Here is an 18,465-nt window from a genome sequence, read left to right on the forward strand (position 1 = left end):
TTTATAAGCTCTCCCATTACAGCTAAGTGTAGTTTAGTAATTTAATAAATTCTATTAAATGTATTTTATACTATAAATGTACTTCTCTATGTAGCATTTCTTGCTGTTCTGTTGAGTTCCAATACCTTGTTTTCTTCATGGGCTAGTATAATAGTTCTCACTGCTCACCACATCAAGGATTAAAATGCTTCTCTGCCTTAAGCTCAGTGTCTGTGGAAATGGCTTTTCGTGATACCGGGAATGCAAATGCAGCATTTCCCATTTTAGCTGACATTGTCTGGTTACACTGCAGAATATTTTAAATCATTAACACTATTGTCAATGAAAGAACTGAATTGACAGATAGGGATATTGTCTAAAGGCTCATGAAATGCTAATGAATGCTTAAGTTTCTAGTGGCAGCTGAGCTACCAGATCAGCGAAAGGTACAGTAACTAGAAGCTGTACAATGTAATGTTGCAGAACCAGTAAAACAATGTTGTTTACCAGCATTTGGCATAGAAGTAGCAACAAGCAGCAACCAGGCAGCTACTACTACTCCTCACTGCTAAAAACATAAACCAGGCTATGTTAATGTAGCCATATTTCTAAACAATCTATTTGTTTAACAAGGACCAGGAGCAAGGACAACTGGGTTAAAAGACACTGATGCAAATTTATGAGTCAGTTTCTTAACCCACCAGTCACATCTTCTTCAAGCATGAAGCAGGGATAACAGAAGAGATCACTGCAAAGCATTAAATCACTAATATTTTTGCTGATGACTGTTTGGGATTTTGAGTGAGTGACAATATAAGGGAATACCTAGCCCGCATTTCCAACTTCCTTCATCCTTGTAATCAGGTTAGAAATTGACTGGGCACATTCCTTCTTGCCACACTGTTTACAAGAAGGAAGTAAATAGGAGCAGGAAAAAAAGTTAAGAGGGATAGGAAAAGGAAGAAGTTTATTGCTACTGTTGTGGCAGAGGTGCTGGATCAGAACCTGAAACAGTAGGTTGAATTTAGCTCTGCCAATAATTTACCTCATGGTTCTAGAGGTGAGGGCAAATCCACACTATCTGTTATTTGGAAGCTGTGGGTCTGAGGGTCTCAGTTTCTCAGCAGCAAAACCAGACTAGTATTTCGCTCCTGTGTCATAGCACAGTAGAAATAAATTATCAAGATGTCTGTGAGGTGCTCGATTAGCTAGAAAAGGTTGGGAAGAGGTCAGAATTGGTAACAAGTGACACATAATTAAGTACATATTATTAAGAAAGTAATTTCTAATCATTTAAGTAGCCAGACATGTAGTATTTGGAGTATCTTCCACTGTTGGTATCCCACTTGACTGGTTCACTAGTCATCCCCAAACTAGCAAGGAGATGAGGATACACACTGCTTTGATATTGTACTAGTGAATATGGATGGAATCTATGATCACACTGCAGATTAGACTTGGAAACAATTCTTTCTCCTTTATTCCAGTCCACACAGCACTACTGCTCTCTTTCAATACTGCTCCCCTTACACATGATAAATTCAGAGTGCACAGGACTTAAATCTACCTTCTCATTCATGTGCAAATCCTAGAAAACTCAAACCTGAGGCAGAATTTGACTTCTTGTTTTCAAAAGCTCCCGTAGTAATTTAGAGCAGCAACACCTTTTCAAAATAAGCCAGTCACCTCAGAATGGGGATGCTTCTGGCCATGAACACCTAATGCTGATAGTCGCTTGTGTGGTGTTTATTATTAACTATGCATTATGCAATACAATACATATCAGTTATTGCCTTTACTTCCCTCAGGTTGTCTCCCCACAAGTAATTCGTTTCAACAGCACAGCCAGAGCCAAATGCACAATGCAATACAATTGTTACAGATACTGATAACATCTCAGTGAACACATAGTTTTCAAAACTAGTTGCAAATTAATTTACAGAGTAATTAAATATGCTATAAAAGGTTGCAAGCAAACCTGCCCAATTGTATTGTTATGTTTTGTTTTTCCACACAGAAATACACTGAGATGACTTCTGTGGAAACTTTTTTTTTTTTCAGATTCACAAAAATATTCAATACTTTTCTCTATACTCTACACTATTTTATATAGACTGACTGTGGCGCATGTCACCAGGTTTACCAATATGACACATGGTTTTCTCAGAAACACACTATTTTTGTCATATCCATAAATATAATACATCTACTCTAGTACCTAACATGGATACTGTACCTTGACATTAACTAACCAACTGGCATTTAGCATTCTCCCTTTCATCTCTGCTAATATCCAATCTGTTAAAAATTCTGTATTATTCAAGCTAGTTCTGGTATCCAAGTAGGCAAAACTATCTTTAAACCTATTTAAAGGAATGAAATACTTTTATAGAAGAAATTTCTAGCATGCTGTCCAGATATATAATTTGACTCAAAATATAATTTGTGCTTTAAGAAGTTTGAATCCTAACATGGTGAAAAAACAACAACAAAAATTTTCTCTACAGAGAAAGTCTAAATTCTGTATGACTAATAACCAATCCTGTCCACAGGGGAATTCTCCTGTTTAATGACCCTCTAAACAACATTATTACTTCATTCACAGTAGAACACCTATTTCTAATATGTAACAGATAAATACTAATTAAAGCACTGTAGGATTTTTTTTTAGACATATGTCTATGTCTAAGTATGCTGTGTCTATTGGTGCCAGACAGCTGCATCCTGCCAGATATTCTATCAGGTTCTCTACTTTTAAGTTAATGATAAGAAATCAAAAGAACAAAAAAAGATCAAGCAAAACCTATAAAAGCCTTTAAACCATCACAGAGTCCAAGAGCATGAACTGAACTGAGTATGCAAATGTAATGTGATTGATAAGTAGCAACGAAGGACTGACTGGGGTCCCTTAAGATCTGATTTGGAATTTGAGTCTATGACTCAGGAGTGAAAAAAACAGCAGCTTGTCAGTCTTCATTTTAATTAAGCTGCATCTACTGGTCCAGTACCGATGACTTTTAATAAGTCTTTTGAGTCAAAACAGCACCATGCATCACAAAAAGTGTAAATCTAGTGTTTGTATTTAAAATGGAAAGGTGGAGGGAGATAAGAAAGTAAACCCATATAACTATACATCTGGTGGGATTTCATTTTTTATCTCACAAGAGTCAAGGAGGGCTACACATGGGATAAACCCATATTCTCTTGAAGTAGAATGGTACCTTATTTGACAAACCTTTGCACTCAGTGTCTGTGACAGGTATTTGTGGGAATGTTTTGGGCTTTTTTACATATTGAATGGGCAGCTTCTTGCAACTATATTAGATGGTGCCTTCTAGAGCATGTTTTTCTGTAATGTTACAGCTTTCCACCTAAAGGTCTATTTTGCATGTCTGGATAGAAATGGAGGACTTTTTGCCATCATGTAGCTAGGTATACAAAAGTCCTGCACGTGTACATGCAAGTGCTTCCTTGACCTCAGTCAGACCTCTAATGGTTGTTCAACAGCCTCATACTATGTCTGATATACGCTAAATGTACTGCCTTTGTCCCCCACACCCTTCTGTTTAGAAAATTCCAGTCAGAAATACACAAATATTATTACTAATATTTCAAGGTCCTGTAATATTCCGAGTCTATCTGTCCAAACTGAGCAAAAGTCTAATATTGTTAACTTTTTCTCAAGTTCTGATCTGGCATTGCTGAGGTAGTCTTTCAACTGACAGCTAAGAAGAGAATGTCAACTCTCAAGCCTTTAGAAAAACTTGATATTCTCAAAGAAGCTTTCTCTGTCTTCATGAAAGAATTAAAATTGCTGATGAATCTAACTGTAGACTACAAATATTTTAGTGAAACTGTGAAATAACTATTTGCAGAAGTATTCTGTGAAATCTGGGAACACTTTCACAGTGTCACTAACTCATCTGTGAAAAGCTGTGGTAAAAAAGGGCAACAGGATATTTTGAAACAAATGAAACCATATTTATATAATCAGTATTTCTAGTTAGATATTGTTGGTATTTATTATAATGCTCAATACTAACAAAATCTCTAAGACAGAAACTATATACAAGAACTTCTTAAGTGAAACTCAACATCACTAGTAGCCCACCTATATCAAGGAGCTATACCTGTAACAATAAAATAGCCAATTAACACTTAGTGATTTTGCTAGCATTAATTTGAGCGTACATGGTATTTCATATCTGTTATGTCATACATTTTGTTTCTTGGCTCTGGAAACACTGAAGAATCATGCCAAGATTTACCCTTCCTCCTGAAGAGATTTTGAGTTTTGTCCTATTATGTAAAGCTTTTAGTGAACCCAAGACAGAGGTGAGAGGACTTAACACTGAGTGCAAAACATCAGTTTCCCTTCCAGCAGAGATTATCCAACTCTTTTCATCAACTCTATGAGCAAGAAGGATGGTGAATTGTAACTTCACCAAAGGCAACGGGTAAAGAATTCCTCCTCTGCTGTTGCCAAGGTTGGATAATTCCTTGTAAATATTCTTAAGATGCAATTGCTAACAGATAGACATGTGTACAGTACTGAAGATTAAAGCCTTGATGAAGGTAAGGTACTAATCCCTCAAATCACTTAAGCACATGTTTAAGTACATTAACTGTCTCAAGTAAACAGGACTAATCAATAGCTTAAAGTTAAGCGAGTGCTTATGTTATTTGTCGGATTGGGTTTTAATACCCTTTCACTTTGGTCATTTGGTCAATCAGTCAAAAAAGTAATACTGAGACTAATTCAAAAACTACTATTTAGCATTAGGTTTCTAAGAAACGCCTTAAATGTAAAGCTTCTTTATTAGTACAGTTTTATTTCTTTAAAGAGATGACAAGACTTCATGGTACTTATTTTCAAGAGGGAACAACAAAATGCATTCAAGTAAGCATAAAAATATTGCAACACCATTTTTCAAAATCTCATACATAATCCAGTAACTGATCATTTTTATGGTACAAATCGTGCTCAGTAACCCCTAACGGCATTACATATTTGGCTCTATAAACACACAGAACCAAATAAAAGCACTAAACCATTCAACTGTCACCTGTCTACAGAATAGAAAAAGGACTCCTCAGTCATTTGTCCTGTGCCAACTAATGCAGTATTACTATTATTTCTTAATCCATGAACAAATTATCTCCATAGAAAACTTAATAGAAAGATAAAAAGCTCAGCACATTAGCTCAGAAATGCTTATCATACAGAGCAGTCATTTATTTCATGCCCTTACCCATTAGCTTTTATATTTGAATCCTTACCTTGAAACAAAATCTCTGCAAAGTCAAATGCTTAGTAATGGGCTAAAATTGTGTGGTTAAAAATAATAACAAAAATACATAGCAGCACACAACTGTGTGTGCTTCTTTAATGAGTATCCTTATTTATTTACTCATCTGTACTCAAGAGACAATATCCATATTTTCACTTACTAGGATAAGGGCATTTATTTGGGGTTGTGGGGAAATTCTGTAGTTTTTCTTATTCTGCAACCATAGCATAAATTCTTGGGACTTCAATGTCACCTCAGACTCCAGTAAAATCATTTTAAACACTTCTGCAAAACTGGGATATTGAACAGCACACTGGCCTACTGTATGTACTGAACAATTAATAGTACAAGGATACTCTATCTGGAGAGTGAAAAAGAGGCAGAAGGAAAGCCCTTCTCTTAAAAGATAGGCTATTCATCAGGACTGTTTCCTGCAAGGAGATTCTATGCCTGAGCATACCACTTCTGATAAAGTGCTGTAAAGCAGAAGGAATCCTTGGGGACTGAAAAGACTTTACTTTAAAGGAAAAGTGGCATGCAGAGAATATGATGTAAGATGTGATGTCTGAGACTGAGAAAAAAAATTGCTTTTACAATCAGTATCTTTTATAAGTTTACTGCCTTGATACCTAGCACTAGCAGCTTGCTCTAGGCTGATCTTCAAACAACTTAGTCAGCTTCTAATCTATAGTCATGTATGCTATTTTTCTCTGTCTTTCCATGCAACATTGTTTATAAAGGACAGTTTCTGTGTAGCTGCTCTGGTGGCCTGCTCTGTACAAGATTCATTCCATTTTCCTGCTAACTCAAGCTCACATAAAATTGTATTTTTAACATTTTTCTAAGTGTTCCTGTTTCATGCTCTACAAAAATAAACATGTATGCTGTCTAAATAACAAGGCAGCCACAATACTGCATTTTCAAAGCCAAAAATCTCAGAAATATATTTTATTGCTTCACTGTCTGCCACAGTATTTATTTATATCTAAATTTTCATTCAACTGCAGTCATGGCACCTTCTTTAAATAAGTGCAGGAAGCCAGGCTACTTGTCTGTACAGTGATGCAGTCTTAGCAACAAGGAATTCTTTAACAATAGAGTAAAGCAATAATCTCAAAATATTAAACTTGATCTCTATTTTCTCTGTTTTTCTCAATAGACTGATGATCAAGATCAATCCTACAAATATAATATTGGCTTTCTTAAAACAATCTGGTTTTGCATAAAACTATTCTTTCCATGTTACTGGTTTTATGTTGATTAAGTAATACAAAAATATTACTTCTAGAATGTTATGTTCTAGACAAGAAACTGTATGGTGCACTTGATCCTTTTGGAATTTATCCTGAGATTCACCAGCTAACGTTCTCTGTCTTTAATCTCAGGAGTGCAGCTGGGATCCTCCTACTGAAAAGATGCACCCCAGTGGGATAAAACAAGAGGTACCCACTACTTCAGGTCCAAGATGATTAATTGGTTTTTGATGTTTTCTTTGGCCATAGAGGAATGAGTTGACATGAAAACTCATTAATACCTAGCACCAATGAAATTCCAAAATGAAAATGTACAACAGCTTACTTCAGTGAGGTTGACAGTGAAGGGGAAATAGGACATGTCCGCTTTGCTGAAAATCGCTTGTTACTAACAGAATTATCTGCTTCTTAATGGAGCTCTAATCTGCTAAAAGCAGACTAGACAGTGCAGGAAAAAAATGAACCAAATTATCTAGTTTCTAAACTTAAAGTTTCACTAAAGAAAGAAAAAAGAGCATATGTTAAATATAGCACCGACAAGCTGAGAGCTTAGTGTAAATTTTATATGAGAGCTATCCAGACAAATTCTAAGACCAGAGTTATAATTTTCAATGTCTGAACTATTGCTGCTCTTGAAAGTGCTTTAAAAGGGAAAGACCAATCTATGTTGCTTTGGACAAAGAGTAGCTACGGAATAGTAGTAGTCATCAACACAAAATTGCTTCAGTGAACCAAACAGCTAAAAATATATTGAAATTTAACATGTAAATCAAAATCTTTTCTCAAAATTATCACAGAAGCCTGGCAGACGCCAGTGTGATACTCCTTGAAAAACAGACAAAGATGTGGCAACAATTAGCATGTCAAAACCCCAAACTAAATACTATTCAAATCACGTCCTTCTGCCAGTCCCTTAATTAAGACAACAGTTTTCTGCAGAATGTACAGCCTCTTCACAACTGTTGTGTTCACCAGTGGGAGCTATTACTTGATCAGAATAATCAGAAAAAGAAGCATCTAGTGCGTTTCCACAAAGGCTGCAATTGATGATTTCATAAGAAAATTCTCCTTGAAAGGACAGCTGCACAATGCAGCTCTGCTGTGCTCCAGACCATTCCTTTTATTTTACCAAGCAAAAGGCTCAAAGCAGCCTCTAAGAACTGTAATTGTTGCCATTTTTTAAGTAGGAGAGGAAGAGAACTCTTTTGGTGCAACTCAGAGAAAAAGCTGCCAGACAACAGGATGCTCCCAAAGGAACACCTCACATGCCTTTCAGATTGCATTAAGTGGTGAAATTGTGTGCCATGGATGAAGAGGGGTGCTTCAAATGAAATTCTGATCAATGCTACAAGATGGTAAGGTATCCAGAAGATGATATTACATTTATATAGCCTAAGGGAATATAAATTACTCAGGGAATTTCTGCAATCTACAAAACAATGGAAAAGTTGAAGGATAAATTGACATATTCAAGCCATCATCACCACCTTGACCTTCCCTAAGCTGAGTTTCATACTACAAGCTTAAGACAAAACACAAAAATCTCACTTCAGCTCTCTTCTCCACCTTAACTCAACAATCATACTTGCTGCCCTATAGAATTATAACTCTTTCTATTCTTCAGTGCTACTGTCATACATCATTCCATTAGTAAAGGAATTGAGTATTTTTGATGGTTCTGCTACTTACCTTGAGTCCACGAAAGCTGCCTGGGCTTGTTGGTGAAGAACTGGAGGACTTTGTAGATTTTGGGGTGGATAATTGACTGCTTGGAGTTCCATTAACTGGCCAAAGCAATAAATGCAGACAAATGAAAGAAAATATGAGTAAAAGGAAAACAAAACAAAAACAAAACAAAAAACAACACCTAACTTGCTTTTAAACATAACATACCTCTATGAGGTATCACTCAGGTCCGCATACAAAGATCAAAGCAGACTCATCAGCATTTTGGAATAAATTACATGCTCATGTGACACACAATTACTTCCCCAAAACTCATGTGGCTGGATATCAGACCAAGACAATACACAAATACCACATTGCCATTCCAGAGTTTAAAAAAGCCTGCTCTGTACTTTGCCAGTGCAAGAGCTTTGGCCAAATAACATCCATCATCTCTTTAAATTCCATAAATTATTGTTATATAGCACAATAAACTATGGAGAGAGAAAGCCTTCATAAGCACATGCATTGAACTGTCCATCTCTCCTTTTTGTATCAACGCATTATTTTTCAGGTGGAATATTTCACAGAACACACCCTTTTTTTTTCAAGCTTGTTTTAAGCAAAACAGGCAAACAAGAAGTACAAGCTGTTTGTCTGATACAGAACTTGACCAGAAGTTCAAGTTCAGATAATATCGATTTAGATAGAAAAAAAAAAAAAAAAAGAAACACAAACAAGCCAACACCTAAGAGCTAGTAGGTAATTCCTGAACTTCCAAGAAATTCAAGCGTCTGTTTGTAGTATTTTATGAAAACATTAAATATTCTCCCTCTTGACTTCAGGAATTCATTCATTTTAAGTCAATTTTTCCAGAGAGATCTGATACAACACCTGTTGTATCTCTGGTGATTTGAATAACATTTATGTCAGTCGCTGTATTTTTCTGAAAAAACAGACTGATGAATTGCATTACAAAAATAGCATCCTGTTCATCACACACAGTGCACAACATTATTTCCTCTCTAACTGAACCTCATTTTTCCTTGCAGAAGAAAAATACTAGGCAGAAATTTAAGAGCTAAAAGGCTTCACTTTTCTTTTTTTTTCTTTTTTTTTCTTTTTTTTTCTTTTTCTTTTTTTTCCAGAAATAAATTTTAAAAAGGAACCCTGACAAATAGAAGTTTAGCTACAAAGTAAATAATGGTTACATCCACTCAGGAGTCTGTCCCAGGTTATGCTTCAGTTCTTCATGAACACTTCTTATTGACTCTACTGTACAATTGTATCTATTAAACTAGTACCCCAACATTCTCTAAATGCTGAAGATGATTCCTAAATACTACTTTATCTACTTGAGCAGTCTATGTATATGTAGTCTATCTATCACTAGGCCAGGCTGACTGCAGTGTAGCCTCCACAAATCCCTGTTGTCCACAACTGTCTCTTTCTCTCAAGTGTGATTTTAAGATACAACTAATTAGCATTTAGCAACAGAGTAAGTTTGTCTTGAAATCTTAAAAGTTTGATTTACATTCCCAGCTCTGTTACAGGACTAAGATTATTATTTTTTTTTTTTTTTCCCTGCAAAAAGCATCTGGTATTCTTAGGATATTTTTACTTTTGACTTTAACAAGCGTTACATGGAAGAGCAATAGCAAAGTTACTTCAGCTTAAGTGCATTTTTTAATAAGCTAAGGAATTTAGGAGCCTACGTCCCTCCTGCAGATCTCTAAATACACTATTTTTCATCACTTTGTTTTAGATAACCTTCTTTAAACTTGGCATATCAACACTTCATTCTTTTATAAAGAATTTATAAGTATGAAGATGGCAAGGGCTAGCAAATGCTATCTTATATATATATTTTTTTATTCTTGAAAGGTCATACACAATTTGCTCTAGCCATTGGGTAAATTCTGATCTGTAAAGTTCATGAACAAAACTGAGATACCTCACTTGAAGAATCTGCTTCCAAATGACCAGCTATTACTACAGGAGCAAAACATTTTTTCTTTATTCACAAATTAGTTTTATAAAGCTCATTGAAAAGTCAGTATTTCCTGAGTATGACCATTGAGGGCTACACTGTAAGACGTTTCTAATCTGTTTCTAAGACACGTAAGACATGTTTCTATCTGTTTCTAAGTCACTATCCTCCTTTAAAGCACTGACAGAACCACTGAACTGTACCTGTGAGACTGGCTGGTCAATATTATCATCTTTTCTCTCATAATTCTCTAGGAAAGAACATCCCACCCTCACAGTACTCCAGCTCTTTGCTGGTATCTTAGCTAGACTTGGTGGACAAGTCTGGCAGGGGCATGACTAGATGACTTCCTGATGTCCTTTACAAAATTTGTTCTATGATTCTACCACACATTGTACACTCTGCTGCGCTTCATACTTAACAGAGCTGCCTGTAGATACAGCTTTGCGAATGCTTTTTATGATCCACTGCATGCAAGTTGGTACACAACCACAATGGTAAAAGCTGGACTTGGCCCTCTGTAGATGTAAAAATTTCACAGGTAGAGATAGTCAACAGGCTGCTACTGAGACATCAGTATCTTTTTTTTTTTTTTAAACCACCTGTGTTTGTTTTTAGCACTTGAACTTGTTTGCTGCTATAGATTTGCTATTTTATGTATATGCAAAACTTACCTTTCTTATCTGTTTTCTAATTATAAGTTCTTTTGAGGTTTCTTACTACACATGTAGTGGCCTGAACATACAGAAAAATATCTTCTCTGTTATTCTTCAAATAGTACGTATTACATGACAATTCTTTACCATTATCAGAACCTTGAAAACTGAAAAAACTATGAATACCTTTTAAATAGTTAAATTCTAATAGTCCAAAGTCACGACTTATTTGCTAATGAAAGCACATGTTAGTTCTAAGCAACGCCAAACATACTTTCACTTTGAACTGAAAGTTCAAAGAAGTTTCCCAGTGTTTTAGAACTTAGGCTGAAAAAAAAAAAACAAAAGAAGAAAGAGGAGAGTAAGAAACCGTAAATAAAATGAAAAACTGTGGCACGTGTTTTTGCATTGCTTTTTTTGTCAGCTCTTCCCCCTTTCTTTTTGCACTGGTTGACATTTTCTGTTATTGTATGTTTTAGAATACAAATGTGTTGCTGCTCAGAATGCTCCTCTACTTCTAGTCAGATTACACCTTTACGAATTTAATGCTGACGCCATTAGCAGATGTCCAGCAACTATAAAGCATCATTTATATTTTTTCAAAGGTTTACTTTAATAAAAATACTAGAGTATCTGGCTCACCAAATGAAAAATATGTGTTGCAAGCTTGAAAACATTCACAGATGCAGAGAAAAGCTGAATGGAAAGGAAGGAGACACACTAGTGATATATAGCCATAACAGTAATGGCTCACCTGGGGATTTTGCTGAAGAATATGCACTGGAGTAGTGGCCACCCCTCTTTACTGTACTCATATATTTGACACAAAGGAAAAAGACATTAAGGAGAAAAGTTATTAAAACAGCTCTGAACATGCATGAAAGAAAGAAGGGAAAATAAAGATAACTAAAGACTACATGAGAAAAAATGGCAAGTAAATAGAAGGATAAATACCAGACACTTTGGATAAACTTTTCAAATTAACCTAACCAATGGAGGTGTCCAAGTAGAAATAAGTAAGGAAATGACAGTGCTGATTTCTAAATACGTTGCATAAAATTCATTGTTGATAGATTTCCCATGCAATCTTGCTGGAGTTAACAGGATCGCATGAAATGTATATCGTTGGTGAAATTCGCCCTTCATGCTACATTTTTATTTTTCTTTGTTCTTACTACAATCCTCCTTTGAAGCTTTTCAGTTAAGTATTCACACTTTATAAACAGATGATAAATATTCCACTTTTAAAGAACTCACAGACAGAAAATGACTTTAACCAGCATCAGTTAAGCAAAATAAATATTGATATGGATATGAGAATATGAAACATGTTGCAGTTTTGAATGCACGCACATATGCTTACATGCATATAGTTACAACCAAAACAGAGCATTGTATATTTACATATTCAATGGTTTGATTTCAGGGCTACTTCTCCAGGTCTGAGGGAAAGAAATCAATTAAGTTTTATTATATTTAGAAATTAAATGCAAAACTAAAAAAGGAAAAACAAGTTTCTCCCTTCTACTTATTTGTATAAAAGGCTCAGTGTTTGGAATTTATGGTGTTCAGTCAAACTTCTGGCATATACACAATGTGAACCCTTCTTTGAAATTACAGAAAGCACAAAAAAAAATCTGTTAATGGGCAAAAATATTCCAGAACAGCTCCTAAAATTTCTTAAAACAACAAAATCCTGTTTTGACAATATTTGTCTTCTATAGGAAAAACTTTTCAAATTCAAACGTTTTAAGGCTATATTCTATGAGCATCAATTTAACCACATAGCCATCCTGTACTTCAAGAGTCTTCAAGAAAAACAAGTACCATGCTGAAAGCATATCCCAAGCATACAATTAGTACAAAATATTCCAGTTTTCATAAAATGAAACTTTTTATGGCTGTTAATCAATAAATAGAAGCCACACTGCTTTTCAGGATTCAAAAACAAATGTGTATTTTGTTATAAATCAGTATTATATCTATGAGAGAAACTGATGAAGCATTTTTACCTCAGGAAACAAACCATGGCACTTTTATTTCACGTACAGCCAACAGCCTTTTCAATCCATTAAACAAATCCTAGATTTCATGCATTTTATGTGTTTATCTCTTTCTTAGAAATTGTACCTGAGGCGGGTGATTTGCTTCGACGTGAAGGTCCTGGACTTTTGGACCCAGAATACCTCATGCCAGATGATCGGGAATAAGACGACTTCATAACACGGCACTCTACAAACCAAGCAGATGGAGTTTCAAAAACAATTCATTGTACCAGCTTCCTCCAAACCCTACTGCTGCTGTTTATTAACCAGAAAAAGAACATCAGTATTTCCTAAACATGCTTGCCAAACTGAATGAAACAAATTAATAAGACCATCTCAGAACTTCAACCTACATACCATATAAATGTTTTTGAGCCAACTGCTTTATGTAACCTTCTGCATGTAGTATCTGAAATCTTGAAGTCAAATTATGACCATTATTTGAGTTAGCACAGCTGAAAGAGTAACGTCAGCCAATGACAAGGCTCCTCTGATAGTTCAGTAAATCCTGTGTGCTGTAACAGCAGCTTTACATTGGGCAACTGCACAGCAAGCTCAATTCACCTTATTTTAGAAGAAACTGATGTTGTGAACAATTTTTGAAGAGGTGAAAAATGTCTATTGCTTTCAAAATGCTGAGACAACAGATTACTGCCATTTACCACCAACTGTATGTCATTAAATAAAGGACAACCTAAATGGGAAAGGAATAAATAGTCATACATGTATTGACATTTTGATGAAATTTGAATTCTTACAGTTAGCATCTATTGCAAATCTCTCCCCGTCAAATATAAGTTTCCCTCTTGATTTTGTCTCTGTTATTCATCACTATGATAGCAATGTAATGACTGTGATACAAAGTCGACATCAGAAGTAGTATGTAGAGATGTATCCCCTGCCAGCCAAGTCATGATCCACTCTGTACTTAACTGTTTTTATCCATTATGACTTCCAGACAAATAACAAGAAACAAGGACCACTGAAGGTGAAGAGACAAATCGAGAAAGAAACCCTCCATAACTGGTTCTTAGTAAGGAAAGGAGCTCAGTTAGTCTGTCCATGGTGTAATGGGAAGAGTAAACTTACAGCCTCAAGATCACAAAGGAAATTATAATTTTGTCCAGACTGGAATTTGTACTATGAGTTAATACTACCATGTTCTCCTATGTCTGCACAAGAATACAAACATACCTTAGCTGGTTTAAAATGGTAAAATGGTTTAAAATGGTTAAAACATACCCTTTATTTGAATCAACATAATCAAGTAGTTTTGGAAGAATAGCATGCTGTTGGTAACACTAGAATGAGTGCAAGCTGAAATCCTCTATCCTAGTGTATGGACCACTGGTTAGGTATGTACCTATGCCTCTTGATATACCAGCAGACTTTGTAATGAAATTATGGTGTTCATAAAAATTAGAAAAAACAGCAAAAGTTCACAACCCAAATCTATCCTCAAATAATCTGATGATTCTTGCCAGGGCAATTTTTATTGCCATTCAGATTCATTTTTCATAAAAGGAAAACAGTGATTTTACAGACAATACAGACCTAAAAAGAAAAGTAGGGGAAAAAAGAAAGCATGTATGATTTGATATTCCAAGACAATTCTAAAACTCCCTAGTAGGGAACTTTTTCTTGAACTTGCATTATAGATTTTCTCTGTATGGAAAAGTAACTTTCTTTAACAAGTTAAATTCATGATCTGTCAATGGAAGACAGTGTGGACATAATGTCCTGGTTTGTCTCACCTCCTTCTCCACACAAAACCCCCTACTATCTCACAGTATAAACAGGTTCAACATGGAATATGAAGTGTCTAGCAGGACAACCTGAGATCTGAAATCAGCAGTTACATATGTGATTTTTTCAAACATCCCATGATGACAGCAATATGGAGACCATCTTGTAGCCCATATAAGTCAAAAGTAAATGTTTATAATTGATTTTAGGAACATTTAGAGACATAACTGAACCTTTGAAAATTCAGTGCTGTTTTCCATTGGACTTTAGGGACAGGGTTTGTTAAACATTGTTAGTGCATTTTAACAGATATACAGAATTCAGATGATGGTTTGGGAAAATGCTTTCATCAATAAGAAAACATATTCCAATGCGTATTTTTCTACAGTGCACAGCTTGAGGGGGAAAAGAAGGGAATCTCAATGAATTTGACTATTGCAGTAGGTTCACAATGTATAGTCTTACCGCTGTGATCCAAGACGAAGTCATCCTGAGCATACCGATATTTTTCAGGTCCACATGCAATGAAGACATCGTCATCTCCAAAGAAGTCCTGCAAGCATGTCACCTTGATGGCAAAATATACAAAGTAAAATAAACAAATGCAGTATTTTCAAATGCGAAGTCTTCAGTTAGTCAGCAACACTTAATTAGTTTGTATTTTCCTTTTTACAGTGATACCATAACGTAATTTTATAATGACAAACATTCTAGTTCTCAAGTACTTCAGCTATCCTCCATGTACAGGAAGAGGTACAGGAAACCTCACAGTCAAAAATGTCACGTATGACTGCCCCTTACCTCCAAGACCACCTTCTCTTACATTTAATACCTGTATTTTTGCCTATATGTGCATGCTGATGACTTTGATGAAAACAGCTAGGAGCATTCTGGTATTCTTACATCAATTGCTTGTGGGAAAAATCTGTTAAAATTTTTTGCTTCTGCATTTTTTTTTTGCTCTCTATGGCATTTAATATGCATAATTTAGTGTCCTGTTAAACACAACAAACAAACAAAACCAACACCACATCTACTTCGTCATTAAAAGGTATTCCTTACTGAAGGAAAAATGAAATATGAAGTTCCTTCCATGCCCTTTGCAGCTCATTCTGTTCTTTATTGATGCAATAATGAAGTTACAATACATTTGGAGAAGGATGAGAATGTCACAATGACAAATGCTTTAGACATTCTTTAAAGAAACAAAACCAAAGACCTTGAATAAAACCACCCCTCAAAAGCCAAGAAGCCAGTTTGTGAAGAAGTATCTGCTTTAAAAAAAAATTAAAACCAAAAATGCCACAAAAGAAATTCCAAACTCCTTTTAACTGCCCCTAAGAAAATCAGTGATTGCAGTTAGCAAGATATTTTTAAAATGTAAGCTGATTAACGTTTTCCCATGTGCTCTACATGCCCCCCACCTCCCTTCCCTATTCTTTTTTACATTTCTATTTAACATTGCATACTCTGAATGAGATTTGGGAATAAAAGATACATAGAAGCTATGGAAGTTAGAACCATTTCGTAAATGCACTTAATTAACAAGCTAAAACAAATCACTGCTTCTAGGCAAATGGGCCTTTTTTTCCTTTTTTCCCTTTCCAGATACCTGTCAACACCATTTGCATGTTTTACCCAGGGTGCTAACAGCGAGCACTGGCAGATCCTGAGGAAGGGAAGGGTTTGCTGCTGCCTGCAGCAGGCAGCTGCCCAGAATACCAATGACCCTCTGTTGCTGCAGGAAAGCAGGGACCGGGTGCTTGCAAGCCATACAGTTGTCATGGCAGCTTTCCCTGGAATAACAGCAGGTGCCCTTGCAGCACGAGGAGCCGCACGATGTTGCCACTTGCAACATCGACCCCTGGTTTCACTGTGTTAGGAAGCTGAAGGGCTCCAGCCATCAACAAAATCCTTTAATTTTTATCTTACTGTCACGATGACAACCCACTCACATTTCCCAGAGACATTTTAAGCTGTACTTGAAGCTGCTGATGGTGGTTTAACCAAAGAGGCAGTACCAATGGGATTCAAAGGGCTGTATACATTTAAGAGTTTTGCTAACACAGCATTTATTTCCCCTCTACCTAACAACTCGCTCTACTAATAAGAAGAGTCTATATTCCACGTTTATTTCAGTTTTTTGTTTTGTTTTTTCTTTTTTTCCCCAAGAGCATCACCACTGATGAAAAAGCTTACCTTAGATACAAAGACCAAATATCTTTCCCACCTACAAGGAGTAGGAGGGCAGAGAATTCAAAAACCAACTCAAACCCATCCTTATAAGAAAAGCAAGGCGTGGGAAACCTTTCAGAATAGTTACCCCAGTTGCACTGCTGGAGGAGGGAAACACTCCATGAAGCCCAAGTTCCCATCCAAAGCCCCCAAACTGGGTGCCATTTTCATAATGTCTGCGCACCCACCACTGCCCTACCTGTGCCCCCTGTGCACTGTTTCAAGCAGGTTATAGCTGAATGTTGTGCTTTGACAGAGCCTAAAATGAATCCTTCTGTTCTGATTTAAAGCACTGCAACTTCCACCTGTCCATCACAAGCAAAGGCTTCAGCTGACTGTAAAGGGTCTGAAATTGTACTTATAACTGGACCCAGATAAATGCAAGTGTAATAAACATTTACATAGCTGCTTGCTATACAGTGAATATTGCAAGTCCTCCTTCTCCCTACAAGGAGTCTTGATTGGTTAACATGTAAAATGTACAAACGTACAAAAAAATATTTTAGAAGTTCAGTCAATGAGGAACAAAGATCTGCTCAAATTTACCAAGCTCCTCCCCCTCCCGCAAATTACAAGGTAAGAAAAGTACTTCTAAAACCACGTTCACAGAAAATGTTGGTTTTCCTAAAAGCACAATCTAATGGTTATTTTTCTAGGCCTTCATAATAAAGTCATAGAATCAGTTCCCAAGACTCAAGCAGATGCTAAAATAAATAGTCTTCATTTTCCAGAGTTCAAACTAATGTATATGCTGCAGTTAATGATAACAGCGCTCACTTAGCATGCAAAAATACTACTGAGGGAAAGCTGAACTGAATGGTTTGCATGAGATTTTGCATGCTGCAGGTCCGCTGTGGTCTCACTTGCAAATAACACAATTCTGCTCGGAAGAATATCTATATTTTGATCATATAGAGATATTTATATTTTGATCATATAGCAATTGTTTATAGCTTCGAGCAGGATTCATCAGTTTAGAAATTTAAAAACAATTGGATTTTGAACATTACTTATTTTTTTTACTTTTATTAGCAGTAGAACTTTTGCAGAGGAGAAATATTTCAGTAAGCTAGTGAACAAAATTTGATTTATTGAACTAGTATATGATAAATACAGCTTTTCTCTCCACTAAGCGCCTGTCTGCTGTGTCTTACCCATTCTTTGTTTTGTCGCACATACGCATACCATAGCAAAACCAATAAAATAAGGAGTCTTTCATTCAAGTAGCAACTCTCTTGCTAGTCCTGATGCTGTGGGCTTTTCTGCACGATGTTTAAATTTGAAAAGCTATAGACACCTTGATGAGGTCAAGCACTAGAACAATATCTAATTTTCAATACTATTGAGGGCTTTTTTAGAATTACCGTCCTTATGTAATTTCTGAGATTTAGATCTGGTCAATTCCTATCTTTAAGCACAAAAGCTCTACGTGAATACTCAGAGTGCTTGTTTTTCAGCAGTGGCCTGGCAGTAACACTCAGTCAGAACATCTCTCCTGTCTGTGGCATAAATAACCACAGATAATGGCCTTGAATAAGAAGATGATGAATGTGATTTGCTTGTCTACAGAAAAAAAAAAAAAAAAAAGAAAAGAAAAAATCTATT

At 35.9% G+C, this 18,465-nt stretch overlaps 1 protein-coding gene across 6 annotated transcripts in view; it reads right to left on the bottom strand.

The window, feature by feature from the left end:
- The window catches only part of DCLK2 (doublecortin like kinase 2), an 84,952-nt gene that overhangs the window by 28,397 nt on the left and 38,090 nt on the right, over window positions 1–18,465 (bottom strand). For 4 of the 6 annotated variants that reach the window (XR_004750516.1, XM_035325422.1, XM_035325425.1 and 1 more), the window contains exons 3-6: window positions 15,091–15,193; window positions 12,965–13,066; window positions 11,589–11,639; window positions 8,213–8,307 (exon numbers count right to left, since the gene is read on the bottom strand). Coding sequence is in view for 4 of the 6 variants with exons in the window: in XM_035325422.1 (XP_035181313.1) it covers window positions 8,213–8,307; window positions 11,589–11,639; window positions 12,965–13,066; window positions 15,091–15,193 (351 nt within the window). In the remaining 2 variants the exon portion in view is untranslated. The remainder of the gene's footprint in view (window positions 1–8,212; window positions 8,308–11,588; window positions 11,640–12,964; window positions 13,067–15,090; window positions 15,194–18,465) is intronic. The other 2 variants (XR_004750517.1, XM_035325423.1) reach the window with 1 other exon arrangement.

Source organism: Oxyura jamaicensis, chromosome 4 (assembly GCF_011077185.1).
Source record: "Oxyura jamaicensis isolate SHBP4307 breed ruddy duck chromosome 4, BPBGC_Ojam_1.0, whole genome shotgun sequence".
Classification (NCBI taxonomy): domain Eukaryota; kingdom Metazoa; phylum Chordata; class Aves; order Anseriformes; family Anatidae; genus Oxyura; species Oxyura jamaicensis.